The following is a 26,291-nucleotide window of genomic DNA, read 5'->3' on the forward strand; positions in this document are numbered from 1 at the left end:
AAGACTGCATTGGTGTGAGATCATATTCGAGGCCTTATGTGCAATCCACTGAAGTTTCCTTTTAATGTGTGAGACAGCACTGCTATTCCAGACATGCTGAGCATGTCTGAGACATTTCAGATACTTAGACATTTTTCTTGGCCTTACGATTAGTTATATTTAATACTAAATAATAATATCAGATTCATTATTCTGGTGGACATACAATAGGAATGTGTCTTGGATTTCAGGCATATTAATCTTCTTGGGAGATACTGTGTCATGCTCAAATAGTGAATTGGGCATTAATGAATAGGGACCACTGCAAGTTCAATTCACTTTGATTTGTATAGCACTTTGAACCATGGGCATTGCCACAAAGTGACTTTACAGAAATATACAAATTCTGTTAAATAAATGTATCACTTTAATTTCAGTGATCAGATATTACCTGGGTGATGGACTATTCTAAGCACATCACTAACATAGTACAGTTGTTGCATGGTTGTGTGTGTGTGTGTGTGTGTGTGTGTGTGTGTGTGTGTTGTTGTTGTTGTTGTTGTTGTTATAAGTGTATTAAATACAGGAGCTTTTAAACGCCTCTGTATCACTGCTGCGTTGATAATAGTCCACAAACCGATCCCACAGTCACTGTTTTGTTATACAGTTATTGCTAATTATCTCAGAGGCCTGTTTTTTGCGGAGACACCTACGTGATTTAGAAACCGCTTGTTGGGTATTTACGACCTTCATGCTGCAGTGAAGAACAATGCTGTTTTTACTCTGAGCAAGTAGCAAAATTACATTTAGGGACATGCTTCACAACTTGTTCAAAATCTGTTTCCCAGAAAAATGCACAATAGTAATTAAATAATGGAAATATAAAGAACTTCATGGACTATTTATTCATTATATAGTTGGTTGGGACAGAGTTATTTAATTGTCTGGCAGCAAACATTAGCATAGACCACCATTTCACTCCTACTATTCATTGCCAAACATGCCTGACATTTTATTCAAATAGTTGTTGGTATCCAGCTACCTCTGAAACCTATCTAACTAGACCATTTGACTCTTTCTACCTTCAAGAGTGACATTTGTGTGACATCTCATTATTTTTGTACTTTAGACAGACTTCAAATATAACATATTTTATGATAAGTATAGGCATGGTAATATAAAAGATTTATTTATTTCTCTCCTCTTGATCGAGTTTGAGTTACAGTTTGAGACTTAACGAATATAGTTATATTAATATAGAATAGAATAAGAGAATATACGACATAATTTATTTGGATTGTTGTACACTGCCAGTTTGGGGACACCAAGTTTTTCCATTCTTCTTGTTCTTGTTCTTGTTCTTCTTTTATTATTGGTGCTGTTGTTGTTTAATTTAAATAATTACTGGTCTTCAATAACAAAACATAATAAAGAACAGTTAAATCGAAGAAGGCAGTGTAATGTGTAAATATTTCTGCTTAAACCTCTGTCAACAGCTGTACTATAACTGCTGCACACACTTTCTATATACGAACAGTCTCAGTGTTTCCAGAGATTCTCTTCCAGGCTTTCTGCAGGATGCCCCAGAGCTTTGTGCAGCCGTTTGAACAAGTCTCTTAAACCTTTCAATCCAACTCACAGAGCAGCTTAATTGGGTTACATTTGGGTGACTGAGCAGCCATTAAATTCCACATGGCACCACTTTCTTCATCTATAAATATCTCTTGCACTGCTTTGTGGTGTGATTGGGGCTGATGGAAATTGAAATGTGTGGGTGATATATGAGTTAATGTTGAATCACCATAAACTAGTGTATTTGTGCAAATAAAATAATAAACGATAAAACAAAATGTCCCTGACCTATGACCTCAAAAATATCTCCTATTAAACCATTCCATCTTTCTGACATTGTCAATAAGCTTGCTTTTATATTCATTCATTAATGCAGACCTGTGTCATAATTATTCTCTTCGTCTGAGCTGTGAGTCAGTTGTCATTGCCTGGTGTCTCCTTGATTAGCCCTGTCATCTTCATCTCTGACTCAGCATGTCAGCCCAGCATGAAACTTTAAAGTATACAGCACAAATATAGTAAATACCTAAGAGAATGTTGAATACTGAGATGATTAAGTGAACACTCTTTCATTTAAACAAAACATAAATATTTGGACATTGACAAAGTTAGTGTTACTTTAGCTGTCTATGACAGTATATTGGAGTTCTATCATCCATCCATTTTCCATACTGATTATCCTACACATGGTCGTGGGGAGCCTGGGGTCTATCTCAGGTAACTCGGGACACAAGGCAGGGGACACCCTGGAAGAGGTGCCAACTCAACTCACACTAGGGACTATTTTTGAAATGCCAGTCAGCCTACAACACATGTCTTTGGACTGGTGAGGAAACCAGAGTACAAGGAGGAAATCCCTGAAGCATCACGCACACAGGGCATAGGCAGGATTTGAACCCTCACCCCTGAAGCTGTGAGGCAAGCATGCTAACCACTAAGCCACTAAGCCACCATGCCCCGCTGTAGATTGGGAGTTGAAATTCAGTAATCGATATGAGAACAAGTGCAGACTTGCCACTTTATTTTGAGGGTATCTACATCCAAATCAGATGAACAGTGTAGGGCTTACAGCATTTTTTATATGTACCCCCTTTTTAAGGGACCAAAGGTAACTGGACATACTAACATAATCATAAATGAAATCATCATTTTTAATGCAAATCCTTTGCAGTCCAATCCTTTCCTGAAGTTTGGAACCCACAGACATCAAAGATGTTGGGGTTCTTCCTTGGTGAAGCTTTGGCAGGCCTTTACTGCAGATGTTTTCAGTTCCTGTCTGTTCTTGTGGTATTTTTGCCACCAGTTTTGCTTTCAGCAAGTGAAATACAGCTCAAATAAAATGAGCATATAATATAGCCCAATACACTTCAGAATTCACCCTGCAGTCACATCATCAATAAGGACTTGAGGACCAGTTCCATCGGCAGCCATGCATCCCCACACCATAAGATGAGGTAATACTCTTCAGATCATAAGCGGTTCCATCCCTCCTCATTGCTCTTCTCTTCCGCTAATCCTGGTACAAGTTGATCTTTATCTTATCTGTCGATAGGACAGGACAGTTGTTCTAATTCTGTACAGGCTAACTCTAATCTGGTCTTCCTGTTTTGAGGCTCATCTGTGGTTTACCTCCTGTGGTAAACCCCCTGTATTTACCCTGGTGAAAGTTTCTCGAGTCTACCTGTTTTTCTTCACCAGGGAAATAATTCTTCTTCTGTCATTCACCACAGTTGTTTTTCATGGTCTTTTGGGCCTTTTGGTGTTCCCGAGCTCACCAGTGCATTCTTTCTTTTTAAAAAGGAAACAAATAGTTGATCTGGCCACAGCTAATGTTCTTCTGTCTTCCTGATGGGTTTGTTTTGATTTTTCAGCCTAATGATGGCTTGCTTCACTGGCACTGAGAGCTCTTTGGACTTCATATTGAGAGATAACGGCAACAGATTCCAAATGCAAACGCCACACTTGATATCAACTCTAGACCTTTTATTTGCTTACTTGTAAGTGAAATAATGAGGGAATAACACACAACTGGTCATGGAGCAGCTGAGTAGCCAATTGTCCGGTTACTTTTGGTCTCTTATAAAGGGGGGGACCCTTAAAAAAAAACTTTTCTACACCGTTCACCCTACTTTAGGTGTAAATACCGTCAAATGAAAGCTGAAGTCTGCACTTTGACATCTATTATTTAATTTAAACTGCAATATAATGTGGTAGAGCGCTAAAATAACAGCATACGTATAAATATTTATGGATCTGACTGTAGCATAATGCATATCATATGATTTAACATTGTGAATACAAAGCAGAACAAGCCTTTCTATTTGTTTTTTAAAAAAATATATCTATATTTATCATAATATATTGAAAATATTTTGTCCACTAGAGGGTGAACTTATACCAAATTAAATTAAAAAGTTAACATGACATAATATTCCATTGAAACAAACAAACAAAAAATTCTATTTCATGCTTTTAGTGAGCAGCCATGAATTAAATTATCTCTTGATTGCAGGCATTGAATTTTACCATCACTCCAGAGGGACGTCCATTTGCAGCCCTCTCCATGGAAAAAGAAAATGCCCCTCTGATTCATCAGACTTGATGATGACTAGCACAAAAAAACACAGCCCTAACAGCCTCACTGCTTTCAATTAGTCTGTATCACACATGGAACATGTTTTAATTAACATCTCAAATTTCTCTCTGCATTTTCTGATACATGAAATTTCGTTCACCGCTTACATTCAGCAGCAAAGCAGAAAAGCAGAAATCGGATGAATCAGCCACTGTAAAAGCATAAAGAGGATTCATTTTGTCCATCTACGTCACTGTGTTCCCTGAGGATGTGTGTGTGTGGTGTGTGTGTCTTTCTGCTTTGTTTCCCAATTTTGCTAATGGTCATGCTGCCGTGACTGTAGGTTTGAATAGATATTTTCCTTTGAACTCGGTATGAATGTTTGTGTGTAATAAATGTGATGGCTTTTCAGTGTGCTATATTTAAATATTTATTAGCAGGGAAATTAGTTTGTAATGCCACACATATGGGGCTTTTTTCAGGTGCAGAAGGTTGTCCTTCATGATTCAGTCTTTATCCATATTCACAATTGGCTTGTAAGCTCTTTGTGTTGCTTTTTATTTTCTTACTTTTTAACCTTATAGATGTTGTGAACTGATAGAATTATGATTTGGAGAATATAGACTGCTGTCCAATTAGAAATAAACAAAATGTCTAAATGAAATCGTTATAGAGCATGACCACCAATCATGGCCACCTCTAAAGAAATTTGCTTCACTCTCATGTCATGAACATTATCCTTGACAATTTCTTATATTTACACCAATCAGCCATAATATTAAAACCACTAACAGGTGAAGAGAATGATGACCACTAGCTAGGTCACATGATCATCAGAACTGGACAATGAAGCAATGGAAGAAGGTGGCCTGGTCTGATGAATCACCTTTTCTTCTACATCATGTGGAAGGCTGGGTTCATGTGTGTCGCTTACCTGAGGAAGATACGGCACCAGGATGCACTATGGGAAGAAGGCAAGCTGGTGGAAACAGTGTGATGCTCTGGGCAATGTTCTGCTGGGAAACCTTTGGTCGTGGCATTCATGTAAATGTTATTTTTACACAGACCACCTACCTAAATGTTGTTGTGGGCCAAGTACACCCCTTCATGGCAATGGTATTCCCTAATGACTGTAGCCTCTTTCAGCAGGATAATGCACCCTGCCACACTGCAAATTGTTCAGGAATTGTTTGAGGAACATGACAAAGAGATGAAGATGATAATGTGGCCTCCAAATTCTCCAGATCTTAATCCAAAGAAGCATTGGTGTGACAAACAAATCCGATCTATGGAGGCCCCACCTCACAACTTACAGGACTTAACGGATTTGTTGCTACGTCTTGGTGCCAGATACCACAGCACACCTTCAGAGGTCTTGTGGAGTCCATGTCTCGATAGGTCAGAGCTGTTTTGCTGGTACAAGGGGGACCTACAAAATATTAGGTAGATGGTTTTAATGTTATGGCTGATCCGTGTATGTTCATGGCATTACTACTATCTCAAAAGAAAGCTAAATACAGCTAAATTAAGGAGTGTAAATAAGAATTAATATAAGTTTATATGTATTTAAAAAAACAAAAAAAACAACTATATATAGTATAGTTAGATATATAGAATGTATTTATAGTTGCTAATTACAACACTGTTCTAAACATGTGAGCATTATTAATTCATGATGCACAGTAAATACATTATAGGCCCAGTCAATTCAGCTGTGTTTCAGAGCCATGAGCTTTGGCTTTGGGCTTGTCTTATTGCCTTAATACCAGTTAATGCTTGTAAAGTCACATCTGTCTTTGGACTCATTCCCTCACACCCAAGCGTATGTGTCTATTCATATGGCACTTTTTAGTTAATTAGTCAAATGCATGGCCACTATTCAGTAATTATTGTTGTACTTGTTGGACTACTGATCAGAAGGTTGTGAGTTCAAATCCCAGCACCACCAAGCTGTCACTACTGGACCCTTGAGCAAAGACTCAGCTGCTGAGTTGTATGAATGAGATAAATGTAAGTTGCTTTGGATAAGTGCTTCTGCCAAATGCCATAAATTTATCAGAAAAACTGATGGTTCGATACGAATTACTGACAGCTATCGATTTTGCAAATATGGAGCAAAAGTTTTAAGTGTTTTTATTCTTCAGAAATGTTCATATATTCTCTCGTTGGTAAACAGCAATATAAGCATTGGCACAAAGTTTTACAACAAAGGCCTTTCATACAATGCAAGAGAACCATTAATCATAAACACAAAACTACACAGCCAAACCTGAAAATGACGCACAAATTTCCCTTTAAAAACAAGTTTGCATTTTATCATTAATTTTGGATGTCAAAATATGTCACAAAGGTGTATACAACTAGAGGAAATTATTTGGGCCGTGTGATTTATGACAGTATTTTTTTGCCTGGATAAAATGGACAGAAAGTTATAATGAGATGTTTCCACTGCATAATGCATTCACTGACTCAGAACAATAACCTAAATAATATTTCATTAAAATTCATGACATACTTATGTGTTTATTAAAAATAATAATAATAATAATAATAATAATAATAATAATAATAATAATAATAATAATAATAATAATAATAATAAAAAGTCCTAAAAAAAACAAAAGCAAATAAAACTACATTACAGTTACTATAGTTAAATCTTCCCCTCCCTGGATATCTTCTCCAGATCCATTAAAAAAAGGATTTTCTTAATACAGATCTGTTAGTAAACCACACTGTCCACACTGATCATTAGTGAACCCCTTTTAAATGACACTGTTTTAATATTACGCCTACCAAAGCACACACACATATTCTGTAACATAAAATACAAACATTATTTTAAAAATACATACTGCATTATGAAACAGAATCACAAAACACAAGGAGAAGTATTTGGGACTCAGTTTGAATTTATATAAGTCTTTAATTGATAAAAATCCTGTCTTCACATAACTCAAGTGACCCTTTTGAGGCACCGCCAAACACCTCAATGTTGTTGTCAGCCCAGGCCACCACATTCCCAGGTATGTAGGAGGAGCAGTTGGCCATGGCGCTGATGTCTACAGATCGGAGAACCCGGTCCCACATGTTGAAGTGACTCAGTTCCCCAACAAAGGCCTGCGTGGCATCAAATCGGCCCCCGACCATGTCCTGTTGAGGCCATAAACGACAGATCTCGTTAAAACAAATTTATTTCTTTATTCTTTCTTAAATGAGGAAACACTGGGAGGGGTTACAGATAACACATACTATATGAAATGAAACTGCATAACATGTGCACAACAATGTCATCACTTTATTAGGAACCTTATATTAATACTAGCTAGGGCCTCCCTTTGCTTTCAAAACAGACTCAATTCTTCATGGCATATGGATTCCACAAGATGGTGGAAACATTCCTTTGAGATTCTGGTCCATGTTGATATGATTGCATAATGCAATTCCTTCAGATTTTTCAGGTGAACTTTCATGCTGCGAAACTTCTGTTCTACCACAACCCAAAAGTGTTCTATTGGATTCATATCAGGTGACTGGGAAGACCACTGAAGAACATTGAACTCATCGTCATGTTCATGAAACCAGTTTGAGACGAGGTTTGCTTTGTGAAATGCTGCATTATCATGCCGGACATAACCATTAGAAGATGGTAAATTGTAGCCATGTAGGGATGCACATGGTCAGAAACAATACTCAAATAGTTTGTGGCATTCAAGAGATGATTGATTGCATGGAAAACACTACAACTCATTTGTCATTACAAATATACAGTATGACTGTAAGTTTCATAATGACACTACTCCAAATGTTTGAGTCAAATGAGTCATTTGATGACTAGACTGCATATAGTGTGCTGCAGAATTTGTTTTCTTGAAAAGTGTTTTTTAGTTTCATTTAACTTTTTTTTTCCAAATACAATTTTTTATGCAGTGTGATGTTTCTACAAAACACTGGTTTAAAATGATCTGTACTCCTACAGTTAATATTTTGTGACACCTGTCCTGGAGAGAATAACAGCACTGAGTCTCTTCCTGCAATGTCTACATTTGGAGGGAAATTGTTCCATGCCTCCATGGAGAACTCCAGAGTCCCCGATTCAAGGTGGGATCGGATCCAAGGTGTATTCCTACCTCATGCCCAATGCTCCTGGGATAAGCTCAAGGCAACCTTTACCAGGATAATGTGGTTACTAAAGATGTTTAAATAAATATTCTTTGGTTTGTGCTTGCAGACTTCCCTCTTTAATTCAGACCACAGGTTTTCACTAAGGTTCAAATCTGGAGAATGAGACGGTCATTGCATCACACTATTTTTGTGCTGATTTAGAAGTATGTTTGGCTCATCGTCATGTTGAAAGCTCTATGGCCAAATCCTGACAAAGGCAATCAGATTTTTGGCTGAAATATCCTAGTACTATGCAAAATCTATGATACCCTCATTCTTCACAAGAGCCTCTGAACCACCAGCCACAAAACCCCTCCAAATCATCACTGGTCCACCTCCATATTTTACACTGGGTATAAAGTGCTTTCCCTTGTTTTCAAGTCCATTTTTGCCATCAAACATGCTGATGGTGTACATGATCAAACATTTAAATTTTGGTCTCATCTGACCACAACACATGATACCAGTTGTAGTTCAAATATGTTGAGATGCTGCAATTTGTAATATGCTCACAAAGGGATTTTTTTTGCTGTGATTCCTAACAGCCTGTTATTGTGAAAGTGGCAATTAACAGTTTTTATACTTGACAGCCACACGAATCAACTGAACTGTGGAATTCTGAACTGTGGTTCCAATCCTGGTAAATTTCCAACCGTTTTAGACGTCATATTTATACCATGGTTAAAGGCAACAACAGCGTTCCTGATGGCAGACTTTCCTTATGATTCCAAGTCTCTATGACCTGCATCACAAGAATAGCCATTGCAGCACATGTGGAGGAGTGTATAGCTCTCTAGCAAACTGTGTAGAAAAATTTCTTCAACCTATGCACAGCTTGCTAACTAGCTAGCTGACATTTATCTCTGAGAAGCATGAAGCCAGCCAACTTCATCTTTTTTGAAATGCTGCACATGCAGCATCACAGCGCAGAGTAACACACTCAGAGGAAAGTGCTATCTGCCCTCTTCTGTATACTGGAGATCATAGATGCCCACATTTGTTTATTCTCACAGTGATTGACATCACTCCCCACTCTGGCTCTGCCTTGGACTTCGCTTCCCCCTCTAGCTTCGCAATGGTCGTCGCTCCGCTCTCATGCTCCCCCTTGGACGTCATGCCACACCTTAGCTATGCAGAAAAAATTAGCTTCGACTGCCTCCTGCCAGCTACACTAAGGGTATCACTCTCAAGGAACCATGTCAGCCAAACGGTCTTTATAGAGACATCTCAGACACTTCAGGAGTCACGTGTTAAGAGGGGATCTGTCATGATAGCGCCAAAGGGCGCTGAACTACACTTCCCATCAGCCCCAACACATCACATGTCTTAATCACTCTCACCTGTGTCTTGTTTCAACTTGATTAGCACCATTATATAAGTTCCTGTTTTTCAGCGTCTTATTGTCAAGCTTTTGTTGTTGTCATGTTCATGTGTTGTATGTGTTAGAGTCTCGCTTATAGTCTGGATGTTTATGCCTAGTTCCCTCTGTTCAGGTTTATGTTTCTTGTTTTCACTGTTTTGGTTGTTTGTTTATACGTCACATAAATAAAATATGCACTTGCATCCGCCTCCTCTACAAATCCCTTACACAATGCAGCAAATCAAATAATATATTAAATGTTAGACATTTTAAACATGATTTTCAGTTTGAAGAGTCACGTCTGCGAATACTTTAACATAATTCTAGCTACAATTTAGTGATTCGGTGCTTTGGGTCATTAAGCAGACCCTTCAGGATTTCGTGATTTTGCGATTGCAGAAATGAATGCAAAATCAAGCAAACTCCACTATATTCAGGCAATTTTTAAAAATTACCGCAGATTTGAACCAAGACGTGCCACGTGACATCATCACAACACACATTCAGCCAAAGCCTGCTTCGATTCACGTGTATCTAACATGAATACAGCTAAAAGGTCTCATTTACCAACAAACATCACCGCGAATGAACAATTTTTTGCAATTGCAATTTCGCCAATTCAAGTAGTTTTCCGTAAAAAAGCACCAAAAAACCCTCAAGTTGCATCTCAAATATTGGAAGAATCTACAGCAAAATCAAGCATTTTGCATTGCAAAAATCACAAAAAACTCAGCGAAATCCTGTACAGACTGTTCAAGGAGTCACCTAACAAACTTTAGATGGGAATTCCCATTAAAGGACAAGGTGATGGAAAGGTGACTAAAGCCTCTGGTATACTTTGTTTTTTTACGCCTACGCTACCGTATGCACACAGTCGTACGCATAGCCTTTCAAAATATACTCCATTTGACATGTACGCGTACACAGACGATCGACGCTTGCGCGTTACGACAACTTGCACTACCCCTCCTGGCCTACAAGAGTCAGTACAGAGCAGTAAAGCAGGTTATTTGGCGTGAAGGTCGACAACGAAGAAGAATCACAACAACACGAAGAACAATGCTTGGGTTGTTTTAAAGTTCTCATACAATAGATTTACATGCATCTAAGGTAAAAAAACAAAACAAAACAAAAAAAAAACACTTTAATGTGCTCATAATTTAAACTGCAGCATTAACTTTTTCCCCCAGTGTCACAAACAACTCATTAAATCATCCGTTCTAAAGGATTCATTCGAAACTCCTCCTTTCAGAGAGCATACTTTGCTCTGATTGGTCAGATGTCCCAGTTTGTTGTGATTGGTCTACCGCTGTCAGCTTGTTTCAAAAAGGAAACGTCCACTACCATAACGAGGTTCAGCGCTGTCTATTCGAGAGCAGCCGATGAAGACAAGAGGCGGGTTTTTTGTTACAAACCTAGGTTAGTGCAGGAATTAAGTCTGGAATTACAAACGACTCATTTCAGCTGTTCCGAATCGGTTCCTTCTTTTGGGAGTCAATAACTCTGTTTGTCGTGCGCTTTGATTTTTGAAACTTTGCAGACTTTTTACATTCACAAACAGATCTATAACACACTGCATGAAAGATAATATCTGAAAAACCATAATAGGTGCACTTTAATGCTAGAATTCTACAAATGTGGTTCCTTTCTAACCCGCAAACATTTCCATCTCTTCCATTTATTCTGTTTTTTGCTTCAACTACCTTGAGAATTTCATGGCCCTGGGTCATTGTTGCCGCCTTGTGGAAAAACTAAATAGTGCAAGAGAATTATATGTGCATGTGCGACCTGGTGACATGGTCACAAAAATCGGGCGGTGTGCGTACAGTACACGCATACTCTGCTGATGACGAAATTTGCATCACGCGTACTGTACGCTGTTCCTAGCATACGCGTAAAGAGTGAAGCACACTTTCTGCTTAAGATGTATGCATGTGCATTCTTTCAAGTATTTCCTTCTTGCAACACGATTGCTGCTATTCTCACCTGTTCCTGGCCCAGAATGAGGACTCCATCAGGTTTGATGGGGTGCCATGGGGCCAGGTTCTCCCCTGATCCCAGTTTCTGGCCATCCTGATAGGCCTCCCACAAACCATCTCTGGTAGTCCAGGTAATGCAGATGTGGTGCCATCGTCCATCATTCAGAGACAGAGGTAACTGTGCCACCTCCATTGGGATGGAAGGGTGAGAAAATTCATAACTGTGTGAATGTGAATAATGACTATGCTCAATTTAAATGTTATTATGTAAATGTTCTTTTCAGCTATATACATTTTTCAAATAATTACCAACTTATGATGCTTTCAGCCCAAGAAGATTGAAATGGTTTCACAGAAATATCTTGAAAACAATTATATTTACCTTGTCATTGATGAGTAGCTCGATTGGATTGTTGCCCCATTCAATCAGCACAATCTCGTTTGCTTGCCCGGGGACACCATAAGAAAAAGGGGTCCCAATGCCAGGGCTGGCACTGGACTTGAGCCACATGCACACGGTAAAGGCATACATTTCTGGCAGGCTCTTTTTCACTCGGCCAAAAAGGTAGTTTGTGCGCAGGGGTAGGGAGAGTTTAAAATCCTCAGGGGACTTGAATTCTGTACCTGCTGGCAGAGAGTGTGAATTAGTAATGGGTCACCTCTGATGGGAAACATAGCTTTCTGTATAACGGCAAAATAGGCATTAACTGTTCCAGTGCCATAGACATCCAATTTCCTGTCAAATAAACATTCATAACTTCATAAAAAATTCAACGGTGATGCAGTGGGAAAACTGCAAATGAATGGATCTAAGAAGTAATACATCAAATGTATAAATGGTTGTGAATACCTTTCTCCAGGTCAGAGATTCTGTTAATGAGGGTGTTAATGGTGTCTTCTGTTCGCTGGCGATGAACAGATGTCTCGTTGTACAGCTGTGACTTCTCTTCCTCCAGCTCATTGACTTTGCTCAGGAGCTGGCTCTCTAGATCGCCCAGCCTACGTTGCAGCAGCTCTCGCAGCTCACTGGGAAATGGAGCTCCAGAAAGGCTAGCTCGCATCTGCTGTTGCTGTAAACAATATATATATATATATATATATATATATATATATATATATATATATATATATATATATATATACACACAGAAAATTTTATAAATCTATTATTTATGATACATGATGAGAACAAATACTGAGTTATACCCACAATACATTATCATTATCACTATGAACAGGAAAGTAAATCAGTAGATTATGAGATCAATTTAAGACAATGTATGTAACATAATAATTTTGAGCAACCACACCAAATTCATGCCAGTTCCCCATATTTAGACCTATGCATGATAAATAATGCAGTAATACTGTGATAATTTGTCGCACGCCTGGCTAAAAAAGCATTAAACTTATTATATTTTGGGGCTAATGAGAGCCTCAATTTTGAGAAATCAAATCAAGGGTTTTTAATAAGAATCATGTGGATCAATTAATCATTAAGCCTCACAGACACTGTAAAACAAAATAATAATAAAAAAAATTAAATACTACAATTACTTCATTCACTTTCTTGTGCAATGTGTTATCATCTGCTGTAGGAGTGGACTAATAATTTAACTGTCACTGTTCACTAACTACAACAGTGTGAGGGCTTCCCCGGGGTAAGAGATATAGATAGAATAAGATGGGGGATAATCCCTGTAAATCCTCACCGCCTACACTTAATTACTAAAATTAAAAAGCTCTTAAAAACAGTAAACAAGATTACAGGACGAATTTATTGTATGGGCTATAATGTCAGTACATGTACAATATACAGTGTTGTTGGACAACATTTCACGTATGATCCATAACTGACATGTTATTAAATTTATTGTAGTGTCTTTACTTTATACTCTGTGTGTGTGTGTGTGTGTGTGTGTGTGTGTGTGTGTGTGTTTACATATATATGGCATCGTAAACAAGTCAAAACAGAAAAGTATTTAATAATATTAGTGCAAATCATTTGATCTGAGAACAAAACAGTAGAAACCTTCACATAAATTCTAATGGTTTCCCCTACAAATTCCATTACAAACCATCAGCTAACCATTAAAACCATTACCTGTCCTTAATATTATCCACTAGACATAACACGCCACCAATAGAAGGCAACAAATTACCAGTAGAGACCTACAGGGACCATTACAGTTTCCATTCAAAACCAGTACAATTCCCATTATAACCATTAAAACCATTACAAATTCTATGAGGGTTTCTATTGTTTTGTTTTGGATCAGCCACACCTGACATATCTTATACACCTGACATATATATATATACATATATATATATATATATATATATATATATATATATATATATATATATATATATATATATATATATATATATATATATATATATATAATATGGGTATACTTGGGCTTAACTGTGGGAGCAGTCCCTCTCACCTCCAGGTTTTGAAGCCTGTCCTTCAGACTCTGCATGGTCTTACCCAGCGCGTCCAGAGTTTCGTTTGGATCTCTCGGGACATCGTCCATCGTGTCTTTACCGTTCCTCCAGGATGAAGGCTCTTCCGAGGTGCTCTCACACTGGGACAGTTTGGATGTGAGCTCTTTGATGGCACCCAGTTGCTGGGTTATAGTCTCTTGTTGTTGGAGAACAGTCTCTCGGAGCTGCATCACCGTCTTCCTCAAACCTTCACCCTGAACACTCTGAGCAAACTCCACCTGGACGGGACAGCTCGGGTCTTTATCAACGGGGATCACGGTGCACAAAAAGCGCCTCTCCTTGTCCTCCTGCTCGTGCACTGCTTTTACGCACGTGATGGTAAAGACGCACATGAGCAAAACGGAAGGACGCCTCATCTTCGGAGATTAATAATAATAATAATAATAATAATAATAATAATAATAATAATAAATAATGATGCAATAGCCTAATGATGTTGATGTTTAGATGATGGTGATGATAAATCTCCGCCTCAGAGAATCAGGGTCAACTTTTCACGGTTGTCTCCCATGCACGCGCGCTATCAGAGTCCTCAGCTGTTATAAGTCTTTAGAGTCATTTCTTTAGTAGAAACCCATTTCATCAGAGACTTTGTTCTCAGTACGATTCCCCTCTCAGTCCTGCGCTCGCGCTGAGAGACTGTTGTAAGATTAAAGCCTCACTTCCCCTCCCGATAGGATGATAGTATTTACGTCACTTCGAGTGCGCGTGAAGTAATGGACCAATGAAACCCCACAATGAGGAAATAGAAAATGCTGACGAGTTCTTGAGGAAATACTACAGCTTGTATACTTTTAAAAGTTGCCAGTTTACTTTATGTTAATGTGATATACTGATAGGGGAGGGTGGGGTCACTTGTAACAAGGGTCAGTTTTAAATAATGACTGTATATATGAGTGGACAACATGGCGCCATTCACTCCCATGGTGCGTTTTGGAAGCCTATTTTGGGTCGAAATGGGAGCCAGAGTTTGTGCAGTAGAGACCTTGGAGCCAGAGTATGCGCAGTAAATACATCCAGACAGGCAGTGGGTCCACCTTTCACCCGCACATATAGGGAAGCCCACGCTACATGGGCATCTGTGATGAATTACCTAAAGTGCAACTTAAAATGGCGCATCAGCTAAGTCAAAGCAGCAAGTTATTAATTGATATGTTTGCCTCACACCTACAGGATTGGGGGTTTGAATCCCGGCTCTGCCCCTGAGTACGCGGAGTCTACATGTTCTCTTTGGCGTTTCCTCTGGGGACTCCGCTTTCCTCCCCCAGTCCAAAGATATGCATTGTAGGCTGATTGGCATTTCCAAATTGTCTATAATGTGTGAATGTGTGCGATTGTGCCCTGCGATGGGTTGGCACCCTGTCCAGGGTGTCCCCGCCCTGTGCCCCAAGTTCCCTGGGATAAGCTCCAGGCTTCCTTGCAAAAACTGGAGCAGTATAGACCTTGGAGCCAGAGCATGTGCAGTAAATACAGCTAAACAGTAGGTGGGTCCACCTTTCACCCGCTCATGTAGTCATGGCAACGGTATGTGCACATTCATGATGAATGACCTAAAGTGCTACTTAAAATGGCACATCGGCTAAATCCCCCGCTTATCCCGTGACCCTGTGTAGGATAAGCGGTATGGAAAATGGATGGATGGATGACTGCCTGGCTGAGCTTCCATTTGCTAGCTGACATTATCTCGTTCTATCGGTGGAGTTTAAAAAGGAGAACCTGGCTAGCCTTTGCAAGATTATTTTGAGTGTTTGCTAAGGTCATACTGACAATAAATTATTGTGCAATTCTAGCTACTGTTAGCTGTCTTAGTTCATGCCCTCACTTCGTTCACTCACGTTAGTTTGCTAGTTATAATATCAGCACAAACAGCTAGCTGAGATATCAACATGTACAACATACTGGATAAACTGCAAAAAGAAATCTCCACTGAGGGTCTATTAGAATAGTTTACAGCAGAACAAGACATGGCTTTGCTACAGCACTGTCAAGCGTTTCAGGTGAATGTTGGAAACATGCGGGTTCATGAGGCTTGACTGTCATGGCCGAAGCTGTCAATCACATCATCAACCATGCACTTTTATTTATCACCAAATAACTCCTTTATGGCACATTTATTGTAGGGTAATGTATTGGGGGAGATATTAAGGTCAACTGAACTCAACAGAGCACTCTTCCCGGAAATAACTTCTGGAGATTATTCAATTTAAAATGGAAGATTTGCTCAGTCTCCACTCAGTAACATGGGAATGGGTATAGTTAAAATTGTACTGCAGCCAGCCACTAGAGGGCCTCAGAGACATTTTGGCTTCACTTCTGACTCCTTGTTATGACATGTACTCATATATACAGTCATTAGTTTTTTAAATTATCACTTGCTCCAATCAGCAAAAAGCTACAGTAGTGATGCTTCCTCTGCTTACTTAATCACAGCTCTAAATTACCAAATTTCCCCTTGGGTATCAATAAAGTACTCTCTCTCTCTCTCTCTCTCTCTCTCTCTCTCTCTCTCTCTCTCTCTCTCTCTCTCTCTCTCTACCGTTAAATAATTTACTGAGTAGCAGCTCACATGATTGATAGTTGACAATGCTAAGATGTTATCTAGCTTGTCAAATTTCAAGATGGTTGACAGTGTGGGGTGGTAACAGTTGTAAGAGAAATTTAACAAAACTCTAAAGAGTTTCCTTCCTGCAAAACATCATGGTGTAAAACTTTAACATAAAAACCTGAACATTTCATCTGTTATGTGACTGACATATTTATGTCATTTTTTTTTTTTTTGCACTCACCTAAAAATACATTTAGGCAAGGAAACAGGCTTTACCAACAGGCTTCACCTGTTGCAAACAATATATAACTACATCGGGGCCCGTTGTAATATTCTGGTCCATTGATTGAATTTTATAGCCTCTGATATTAACATGAAAAAGGTATTTGTTTATAGTTAGCCTTAGAATGTTGTACTTAAAATACTTACTAAGAAAATTACAAATGTTACAACTGACCCCACTCTCCCCCTATTCAAATTTTAAAGAACTTACCATATACTTCCCCTGAGTTAATGAATACTTTTCTTTTCTTTTCATTTCTTTTCTTTTCTGTGTACCAGACTTATGTGACATATATAGATAACTTGCCCAAAGGAAAGTAACCCTCCTGTGACAGCAGGGCTGTATACAGCAATATAACTTGTGCAATGAGACACTAGCTTGTCAATGATATAAAAGGTCAGTGAAGTGATGATGAACACTGAGTAATCAGATCACATTTAAGAATCTATTCATTCAAAGATAATAGATTATAAAAGATCCAATTTCCTGTTAATTCCATTATGGAAGGGAGAAAGCCAGTGGCATGCTGTGGGCTGACATTTCCTATGCATTTTTTTTATTTCATTTTTAAATTTATTTTAAATTAAGAGTTCTGTTTTTCTTTTTTATACCCTTATATTACTTCTAACTTAACACCTAATGTTAGAAGGACAACAAATAGTGTATATACCTATATACTGTATAATACAAAAAAACCAACCAAGCATTCTTTTCAAATGGCAGCATGCACAAGATTGAACAAAAACACTTTGTCTTCATTAACAACACTTTTTCCATTTGTCAGTAAGAGTTTTATGGCAATTACCTTTTTTATTATGAGCACTGGCTAATAATAAAAATGAAATAAATAAATAAAACTAACATTTGTGGAGGGCAGTGGGGCTTAGTGGCTTACATGTTTTCCTCGCCTCTCCAGGGTCGGGGGTTTGATTCCTGCCTCCGCCCTGAGTGCGTGGAGTTTGCATGTTCTCCCTGTGCTTCGGGGATTTCCTCTGGGTACGCCGGTTTCCTCCCCGAGTTCAAAGACATGTGCTGTAGGCTGATTGTCATTTCCAAATTGTCTGTAGTGTGTGAATGTGTCTGTGATTGTGCCCTGCGATGGGTTGGGTGTCTTCGGCCCCGAGTTCCCTCGGATAGACTCCAGGCTCTCACATGACCCTGTGTAGAATAAGCGTCACAGAAAGTGGAAATCGAAACTAACGTTTGTTTTAGTCTATGGCTATTACAGCTTTAATACAGAAACTGATCTGTTCAATTTTATATATATATTGTATATATGGTGTGTAGGTATTTACATTGTGTACTGTGAGTATGATGTGTGTATAAGTATTTACATTGTGTACTGTGTGTATGATGTGTGTGTAAGTATTTACATTGTGTACTGTGTGTATGATGTGTGTAAGTATTTACATTGCGTACTGTGTGTATGATGTGTGTGTAAGTATTTACATTGTGTACTGTGTGTATGATGTGTGTAAGTATTTACATTGTGTACTGTGTGTATGATGTGTGTATAAGTATTTACATTGTGTACTGTGTGTATGATGTGTGTGTAAGTATTTACATTGTGTACTGTGTGTATGATGTGTGTAAGTATTTACATTGTGTACTGTGTGTATGATGTGTGTGTAAGTATTTACATTGTGTACTGTGTGTATGATGTGTGTAAGTATTTACATTGTGTACTGTGTGTATGATGTGTGTAAGTATTTACATTGCGTACTGTGTGTATGATGTGTGTGTAAGTATTTACATTGTGTACTGTGTGTATGATGTGTGTAAGTATTTACATTGTGTACTGTGTGTATGATGTGCCTGTAAACTGTTAATGTCTTAAGGACTGTCACACAGGTACATATGCAATAATTGTTTATGGTTCATTGAACATATTGAAAAACATTGTTTAAACCCTTTCCAATAAAGATCTGTAAAGCTTAATTGGATTTTATAAAACTATCTTTAAAATACAGTTTCCTGAAAAAGGGACTTTTCCTTTTTTTGTTGAGCGCACATATATATATATATATATATATATATATATATATATATATATATATATATATATATATACACACACATATATATATATATATATATATATATATATACATATACACACACACACACACACACACACACACACACACACACACACACACACACACACACATATATATATATATATATATATATATATATATATATATATATATATATATATATATATATATGTGCAGAAACGGTGTTGTAAGCAGCAGAGTGACCCCGGCTCGGCTCTCCGCAGTGGCCACTGCAGTGAAAGGTGATGCCACTCCATATTCCAGCAGTACACTGCTGAGCTATCAAAATTCTCACACCTTTCACTCCAGGTTCAGGATATTAGATGCGCAAAGGAGATATTACAAGGCTCAGTTGTATGGATTAAGCATTACTGACTGTTAAGGAGTAACTAACACCAAAGATGATCATAAGTCTACCAGAAAATGTGAGTAATTATAATATAGATAGGAGATAGTGTTACATAACGCAGGACATCAACAGAACTCAGCCATGGCAAAGAAGCACTTTTTATAAGGTCAAGCCTTCTAATCTCATTGTCAGCGTAAAACTCCTGACCACTACCGTCTGCAATATTGTGTAACAGTAGGGAGTTAGTCCTCAACTGAACTTATATTGTAGCCAAGGCAGCAATCTAACATACAGTATTATATAAAGCAATTCCCACAATCTGTAGCTTTAAAAATTTGATTGATGTTCAAACATGATAACTCATAATTCAATCAACAAATGCAAGGATTTCCATAAGATGTTCTGGTGAAATAATAATCATGTCCTAATCACTAGTGAACTCATATTTACTGTTGCTATACCAATGATATTTACACAACTCAGGCAATCCTATTAGCAGTGGATCATCACTTCTTCTTGGCATCTCACTATATATAGTATGTGACCAATCTATTACAAGGGATGAGTAAAAATATCCATCCATCCATTTTCTGTAACACTTATCCTACATATAAGCCTGGCCGAGGTGCCAACCCATCGCGGGGCACAATCGCACACACATACACACACTATGGACAATTTGGAAATGTCAATCAGACGACAATGCATGTCCTTGGACTGGGAAAGGAAACCAGAGTACCTGGAGGAAACCCCTGAACATGCAAACTCTGCACATGCAAGGCGGAGGCGGGAATTGAACCCTCAACCCTGGAGGTGCGAGGAAAACGTGCTAACGAAGCTACCATGCCCCCCGAGTAAAAATATCTTACCTGGAAATCTGAGCAATCTGAGTCCTCCATTAGGCCCCATTTTCAGTAGATTTTAGTCCCTGATATTTGAATAGATCCTTTCATAATCTCAAACTTTAGACTGTATAAAATTAATTAGTTGAAATAGACTACTCAAGGCTTTTGATGAAAAGCTCTGAGAAGGGTTGTGTCTTCAGCCACAATGAGCATTTAGCAGACATCCATTCAGGTTTCATCACGACAGTGAAAAACACAATATTAAACCACATATTCAGAAAATGAGATTTGTAATCACATCAGTTCTCAGACAATGTGTTGCGGGGGAAATGCATGTTGGTGCAGAATTGGATCTGTTCATGCTGTGAGTCTTCCTTAAGCTGATATGACCATGAACTCCGTAGGGGGAAAAAGTGTTTTATAACACACTAACCAACGACTGTTAGCAGTCAGTCTATATCTTTATCTAGTGCAGGAACTCACAGAGTAATTTTGAATGAAATTAATGAGATATTAAAAATGTTTTTAATGAGCTCCTTCTGCATAAATACAAAATTTACTGAACCAATCCATGCCATGATTCTGGTTCAGATTACTGTTGAAAGAATACTATTCATATTTTAAATTGTATCTATAAAATCTACATATTAAGCTGATAATATACTGTTTTTAAAATGCAAATATCCCCTATTTGAATAATTAACTAATGAATTGTTTCATGAATTAATAATCTGTTATAGAGTCATAAAATTACATCTATAAAATGTGCATCGAAAACAGGCAAATAGTATTTTTTCTAAAATACTTTTCAAAAATACACCTTATACCATAAAATTAACCAAATAATCTGAAGGTGCATTGCTAACTATATATAATTTTAACACTGAGAATGACATGTTAGAGATAGAGCAATCGTTCAGTCAGTTTGTATGACTTTATAAAGACTTTCGTTTTCTTTTGTCATTTCATTTGTTTTCCAAAAAAATGATTCTTGAAATAACATTATATCCAAAATGTATTAAACTGTATGGTAAGCTTAGGTCTTACTTAATTTTCAAAAGCCAAATAAATCACAAATGCTTTCATTCATAATTCACTGATTCAAATTAAATAATATTTCACAGGATCTCAGGTTATTGAGGGTCTACATTTTGATTCAAGCAACATACAACATTTAAAGCACACTTTATCTCCATGCTGAGGCGCTGCCTGTTTGATCTGCTTTATCTGAATATATCGAGCTAATCTGTTTTGAAGTTTCATTCGCTGGGGGTCACAGGATGTCAGCTCTTCTTTTATGTTGCCGCAGCTCAACGCTGAAGCCATTGAAATGATAATGCAACCTTTTCACCATCTGGATAATTTTATTTTGCTCCAGCATAGCTATTCTGATCATTTGACAAAGTTGGAAAATGATTTTAGAAACCAGATGGCTATTTTTTCATTATTATTTATTATAATGATAATTTATTGAATTATTATACCAGGAATGCAGGAAGGCATTTAACAGTGAAGGTGCTAGAATTGAAAACTTTCAGTTGCTGTAGTGTAGTATGCGCTAGTATGTAAATATGAAGGCTGTCTGATGACTTTATAATACTAGACGAGGAAATGTGTAGCCGAAACTGTGCTTAAGTAAAAGTATGGGTACTGTGTCAATATCTTATTTAGTTAAACATGTGCATTAAACATTAAACAAAGTATGGATGCAAACCCCCCCCCCCCCCCCCCCGAGTTATAGTCGAACACTACATTTAAACATACTCAAGTAACCAAACATTAAAACATAGCTATTTTTACTGATGAAGCGAGGTGACCACAAGTTAATCCTGCCAATCCTGCATGATTATCTAGTTCCCTTAGAAAACAGGAAAATATTCTGCTAACTCAGACAACCCTAGAGTTTGGCTTGCTGGTTGGCTAAAGTTTAGTAACCCTAATAAACTAATTTACAAAACGTAACATGCTAGCTTATTCCATCCATCCATCCATCCCCCGTCACGGGGGACCTGGAGCCTATCCCGGGGAGCATCGCGCACAAGGCGGAGTACACCCTGGACAGGGTGCCAATGCTAGCTTATTCAACTAGCTAAATTACACAACATAACTAGCAAATTGACCAAACTTAAAACTAACATAAATTTTGAGGTTTGATGGTGAATTATAGAGGCTATATTTCCTTTCTATGAGGGAGGCCAATGAGACTGCTTCTCCTATACGATTTGGTAACTCTAGCAAAAGGGAAAAAAATAAGACAAAAATTTAAAAAACAAAAAACAACAAAAAAAAACTCATTGCATAAGAGATTTATAACAAAATGTAAATGTAAAGACTAAAACATATGTACAGTCCCCTCTGAATGTTTTGGAATGACAAGACCAATTCGCTTGTTTTTGCTATACATTGAAGGCATTTCTTTTTGAGATCAAAAGATGAATATGAGACGACAGAATTTCATTTCCTGATATTTACATCTAGATGTATTAAACAACTTAAAACATGGAACCTTTGGTCGCAAACCAACCAACTTTTAGGTACTTATTGGAGTAGATAGTCTTGAAGTGAGTGAAAGTAAATAACACTTAATATTTGGGTGCATATCACTTGCTTGCAATAACTGCATCAAGCCGGTGACCCACTGACATCACCAAACTGTTACATTCTTCTTTTGTCATGCTTTTCCAGGCTTGTACTGCAACTTCTTTCAGTTGTTGTTTGTTTTGGGTGGGGGTTGTTCCTCCCGTCAGTGTCCTCTTCAGGAGGTGAAATGCTGCTCAATTGGGTTAAGGTCTGGTGATTGACTGGGCCAGTCTAAAACCTTCCACTTTTACCCCCTGATAAATCCATTGTTTCGTTGGCAGTGTGTTTTGGGTCATTGTCTTGATGCATGATTAGATTGGATGCATTTCTCTGTAATTTGGAAGACTGATTGAATTCATTTCACTTCTAACATCATGAGTTATATCATTGTGGCAGTGTGGGCATGGTCGAGTGTCAGCTGGGGACAGAGAGGAGGTGGGTCGAACCAGCAGGTAGCACGTGATGATTCTCACCTGTGTCTTATTACCACGAGTCTTTTCAATTTGCGTCTATTTGTGCTTTCAATGACTTCCATAACCTGAGCGAGCGAGTGAGACACACAGTATACTGTATACAGTATATACAATGATCAGTCATAACATTAAAACCACTGACCATTGAAGTGAATAACATTGATTATCTCCCTGCGATGGACTGGCACCCTGTCCAGGGTATACCCCGCCTTGTGCCCGATGCTCCCTGGGATATCCTCCAGGTTTCCCATGACCCTGAAAAGGAGTAAGCGATTGAAGATGGATGGATGGATGGATCTCCTTACAATTGTACCTGTCCATGGGTGGGATATTAGCCAACAAGTGAACAGTCAGCTCTCAAAGTTGATGTGTTGGAAGCAGGAAAAATGGGCGAGCGTAAGGATCTGAGTGACTTTGACAAGGGCCAAATTGTGATAGCTAGACGACTGAATCAGTGCATCTCCAAAAATGGTGGGTCTTGTGGGGTGTTCTTGGTATGCAGTGGTTAGTGCCTACCAAAATGTGTCCAAGGAAGGACAACCGGTGAACCGGCATCAGGGTCATTGGTGCCCAAGGCTTATTGATGCATATGGGGAGCGAAGGGTAGCCCGTCTGGTCCGATCCCACAGAAGAGCTTCTGTAGCACAAATTTCTGAGGATGTCAGAACACACAGTGCATCGCAGCTTGCTGTGTATGGGGCTGTGTAGCTGCAGACCAGTCAGAGTGCCCATGCTGACCCCTGTCCACCGCCTACAACGTGCATGTGAACATCAGAACTGGAGCATGGAGCAATGTAAGAAGGTGGCCTGGTCTGAATAATTGCGTTTTCTTTTACATCAAGTAGATGTTTACTTTTACATCACATGGATGCCAGAGCTGACGACACCCACACACACCCACACACACCTACACACATACACACACCCAGTGTGTAATAACTCAAATAATCACTCTTAACAGCCATGGTGAACAGAAAAGCATCGCAGAACACACAACACATCAAACGCTGAGGTGGATGGGCTACAACAGCAGAAGACCAAATCAGATTCCACTCCTCTCAGCCAAGAAGAAGAATCTGAGGCTCTCATGTGCACAGAGTCACTGTGCGGGAAGTGTGTAGTGGGGCGAGGGCACCGTCTTTTTGTGTAATTTCGCTTTCTCTCTTCTTAAGAATTGTAACCCGAAGATTCTCTATTCACAAATCCTAACATTCACCCAAATTCTACAGACTGGAAAAAGACCAGGTGATTTTTTTCTAATCTTCGACTGTCCAGTTTGGGGGAGCCTGTGCCCATGATAGCCTCAGATTCCCGTTCTTGGCTGACAGGAGTGGAACCCACAGTAGACTCAGGCAGAAGCCACACCTGAGTCTACTGAAAGCCAAGATCAACTGATTAAACAGGTGGAATCAGGTGTGGCTCCTGCTTGGTTGGAATGAAAACCTTCACCCACACCGGCCCTTTCCGGATAATATTGGACACCCCTGCTCTAGAGACTATTGATATGAAAATCCCAGGAGATCATCAGTTGTAGAAACACTCAAAGCAGCCCTTCTTGGCATACAGTATGACAGGCATTGACAACAAACAGCGCCCTCATGTGGTCTTACAATGTAATTACGCCTGAATATTTATACAACCAACCCTTTCTTATGCATGTGCACGATATTAAATGCATGGAGGTTGATTACAGAAGTGATTGAGCTAAGTCGAGGTTTGTTTTTAAATCATATTTAAATGGTTTTCATTTATAAATGCACACAGAGCTCAGTATTTAATATAAATCGAACTTCTGTAGTCAGCTTGATACTTTTTGATATATGCTATGTTTAGTCTTATACATGGATAGATATTCGATGGCTAGGAAGCAGGTTTTGTTTTTAATATAGAGCAAACTACACACCAGTTTAAATACAATGGAAATGAAAGACCATTACTATCGATGGTCTTCTCACTTCTACTCTAGTGGAATATCCTTCCGCTCAGGACTATATTGTCGTAGTGAAAATGGCATAACTATTAGATAGACACACATTTGGATTCTGTAATGGTGTGGGATGTTTGAAGAGGTACATACAGTGCAATTTGGTTTGATATTAACCCGGAGATATGTACAGTATCAGTTACTCAGTCGGCTGGCGGAGTGCTGGAGTCTTCAAAAAATCCTCCGCCGTATATGATTCAGCGTGAGCGGAAATGCAAATAAAACTGCTTCCGTTTTCCGTTTGCTGGTGAGTCTGGATGCTCTTTCTTTCATTTATTTATTTTGTTTGCTTTTTTTAAAAACTTTTATTTATACAATGCGGGATATCATCGCTTAGCGTTGCTGTGCGCGCGGATGTTTGTGTGTGTAAAGATTAATGCGCGGGTGTAATTAGCACTGAATTGGGGGGAAATGACACTGAGCTGCTAAGTTAGCGAAGTTAGCTCCAGTGTGTTGTGAATGGTGCGCGTGCTATTCCCAGTGTAAAAACCTCACGCGCCGGCGGGGAATGCCATTTATAATCCGTGTTACACGTGTATGTGCGTGACGGTTTTAATGCTCGCGTGTTTAAACGTCGTGTACTCAAGCTTTTTCGCGCTCTCTCTAACTTCCCACCGCAGTAATGTGTCCTGTTTACCGCAGCAGCAGCAGCTCGTGCTGTTAGCGCGCTAATTAGCTTAGCTGCTCGCTCTGTAGCTACAGCTTGGCGCGCTTGTGGGTAAAAGTTGACTGGGATTCTTAATGAAGTTTCTGTGCAACTTTTAAAGCATGCTGTGATAGGTGTGTGTGTGATGTGCAGTGTGTATGATGGGAGTTGTGTACAGTATAGTGAAGCACAGTGTTGTGCACTGCAGACTGTTTGAGACACCGCCTTCCTGATGCATCATGTGCATTGCTGGTTATTAGGAATAGCCTTTAAATATATATATATATATATATATATATATATATATATATATATATATATATATATATATATATATATGTGTGTGTATAAAGTTATGTGTTTATTTGAATACTTGTATATCA

General features: G+C 38.6%; 2 protein-coding genes across 5 annotated transcripts in view; one reads left to right on the forward strand and one right to left on the reverse strand.

The window, feature by feature from the left end:
* Positions 1–6,694: 6,694 nt before the first annotated feature.
* Positions 6,695–25,439, reverse strand: nptx2b (neuronal pentraxin IIb). 3 transcript variants are annotated; one of them, XM_053684903.1, is made up of 6 exons: positions 25,356–25,439; positions 14,083–14,441; positions 12,480–12,699; positions 12,012–12,256; positions 11,637–11,816; positions 6,696–7,279 (listed from the first exon to the last, which is right to left on the reverse strand). In XM_053684903.1, the coding sequence occupies exons 2-6, from the start codon at positions 14,311–14,313 to the stop codon at positions 7,052–7,054; spliced, it is 1,104 nt and encodes a 367-aa protein (XP_053540878.1). In that variant the 5' UTR covers positions 14,314–14,441; positions 25,356–25,439; the 3' UTR covers positions 6,696–7,051. The 3 variants fall into 3 exon arrangements, with proteins under 3 accessions (XP_017339268.1, XP_053540878.1, XP_017339269.1); XM_017483779.3 differs by lacking the exon at positions 25,356–25,439 and having other exon boundaries at positions 6,695–7,279; positions 14,083–14,903; XM_017483780.3 differs by lacking the exon at positions 25,356–25,439 and having other exon boundaries at positions 6,697–7,279; positions 12,012–12,253; positions 14,083–14,900.
* Positions 25,425–26,291, forward strand: part of trrap (transformation/transcription domain-associated protein) — a 77,744-nt gene continuing 76,877 nt past the window's right edge. For both annotated transcript variants that reach the window (XM_017483776.3, XM_017483778.3), the window contains exon 1: positions 25,425–25,509. The gene's annotated coding sequence lies outside the window, so the exon portion shown is untranslated. The remainder of the gene's footprint in view (positions 25,510–26,291) is intronic.

Source organism: Ictalurus punctatus, chromosome 13, assembly GCF_001660625.3.
Source record: "Ictalurus punctatus breed USDA103 chromosome 13, Coco_2.0, whole genome shotgun sequence".
NCBI classification, from domain to species: Eukaryota; Metazoa; Chordata; class Actinopteri; order Siluriformes; family Ictaluridae; genus Ictalurus; species Ictalurus punctatus.

Excerpts from the sequence above, each read along its gene's own strand:
- nptx2b (XM_017483779.3), bottom strand. The coding sequence starts at position 14,499 with ATGAGGCGTCCTTCCGTTTTGCTCATGTGCGTCTTTACCATCACGTGC. Across the intron at positions 12,257-12,479 it reads AATCTCTGACCTGGAGAAAG|CAGGTACAGAATTCAAGTCC; the intron begins GTATTCACAACC and ends ACTCTCTGCCAG. Across the intron at positions 11,817-12,011 it reads AGCTACTCATCAATGACAAG|GTGGCACAGTTACCTCTGTC; the intron begins GTAAATATAATT and ends ATCCCAATGGAG.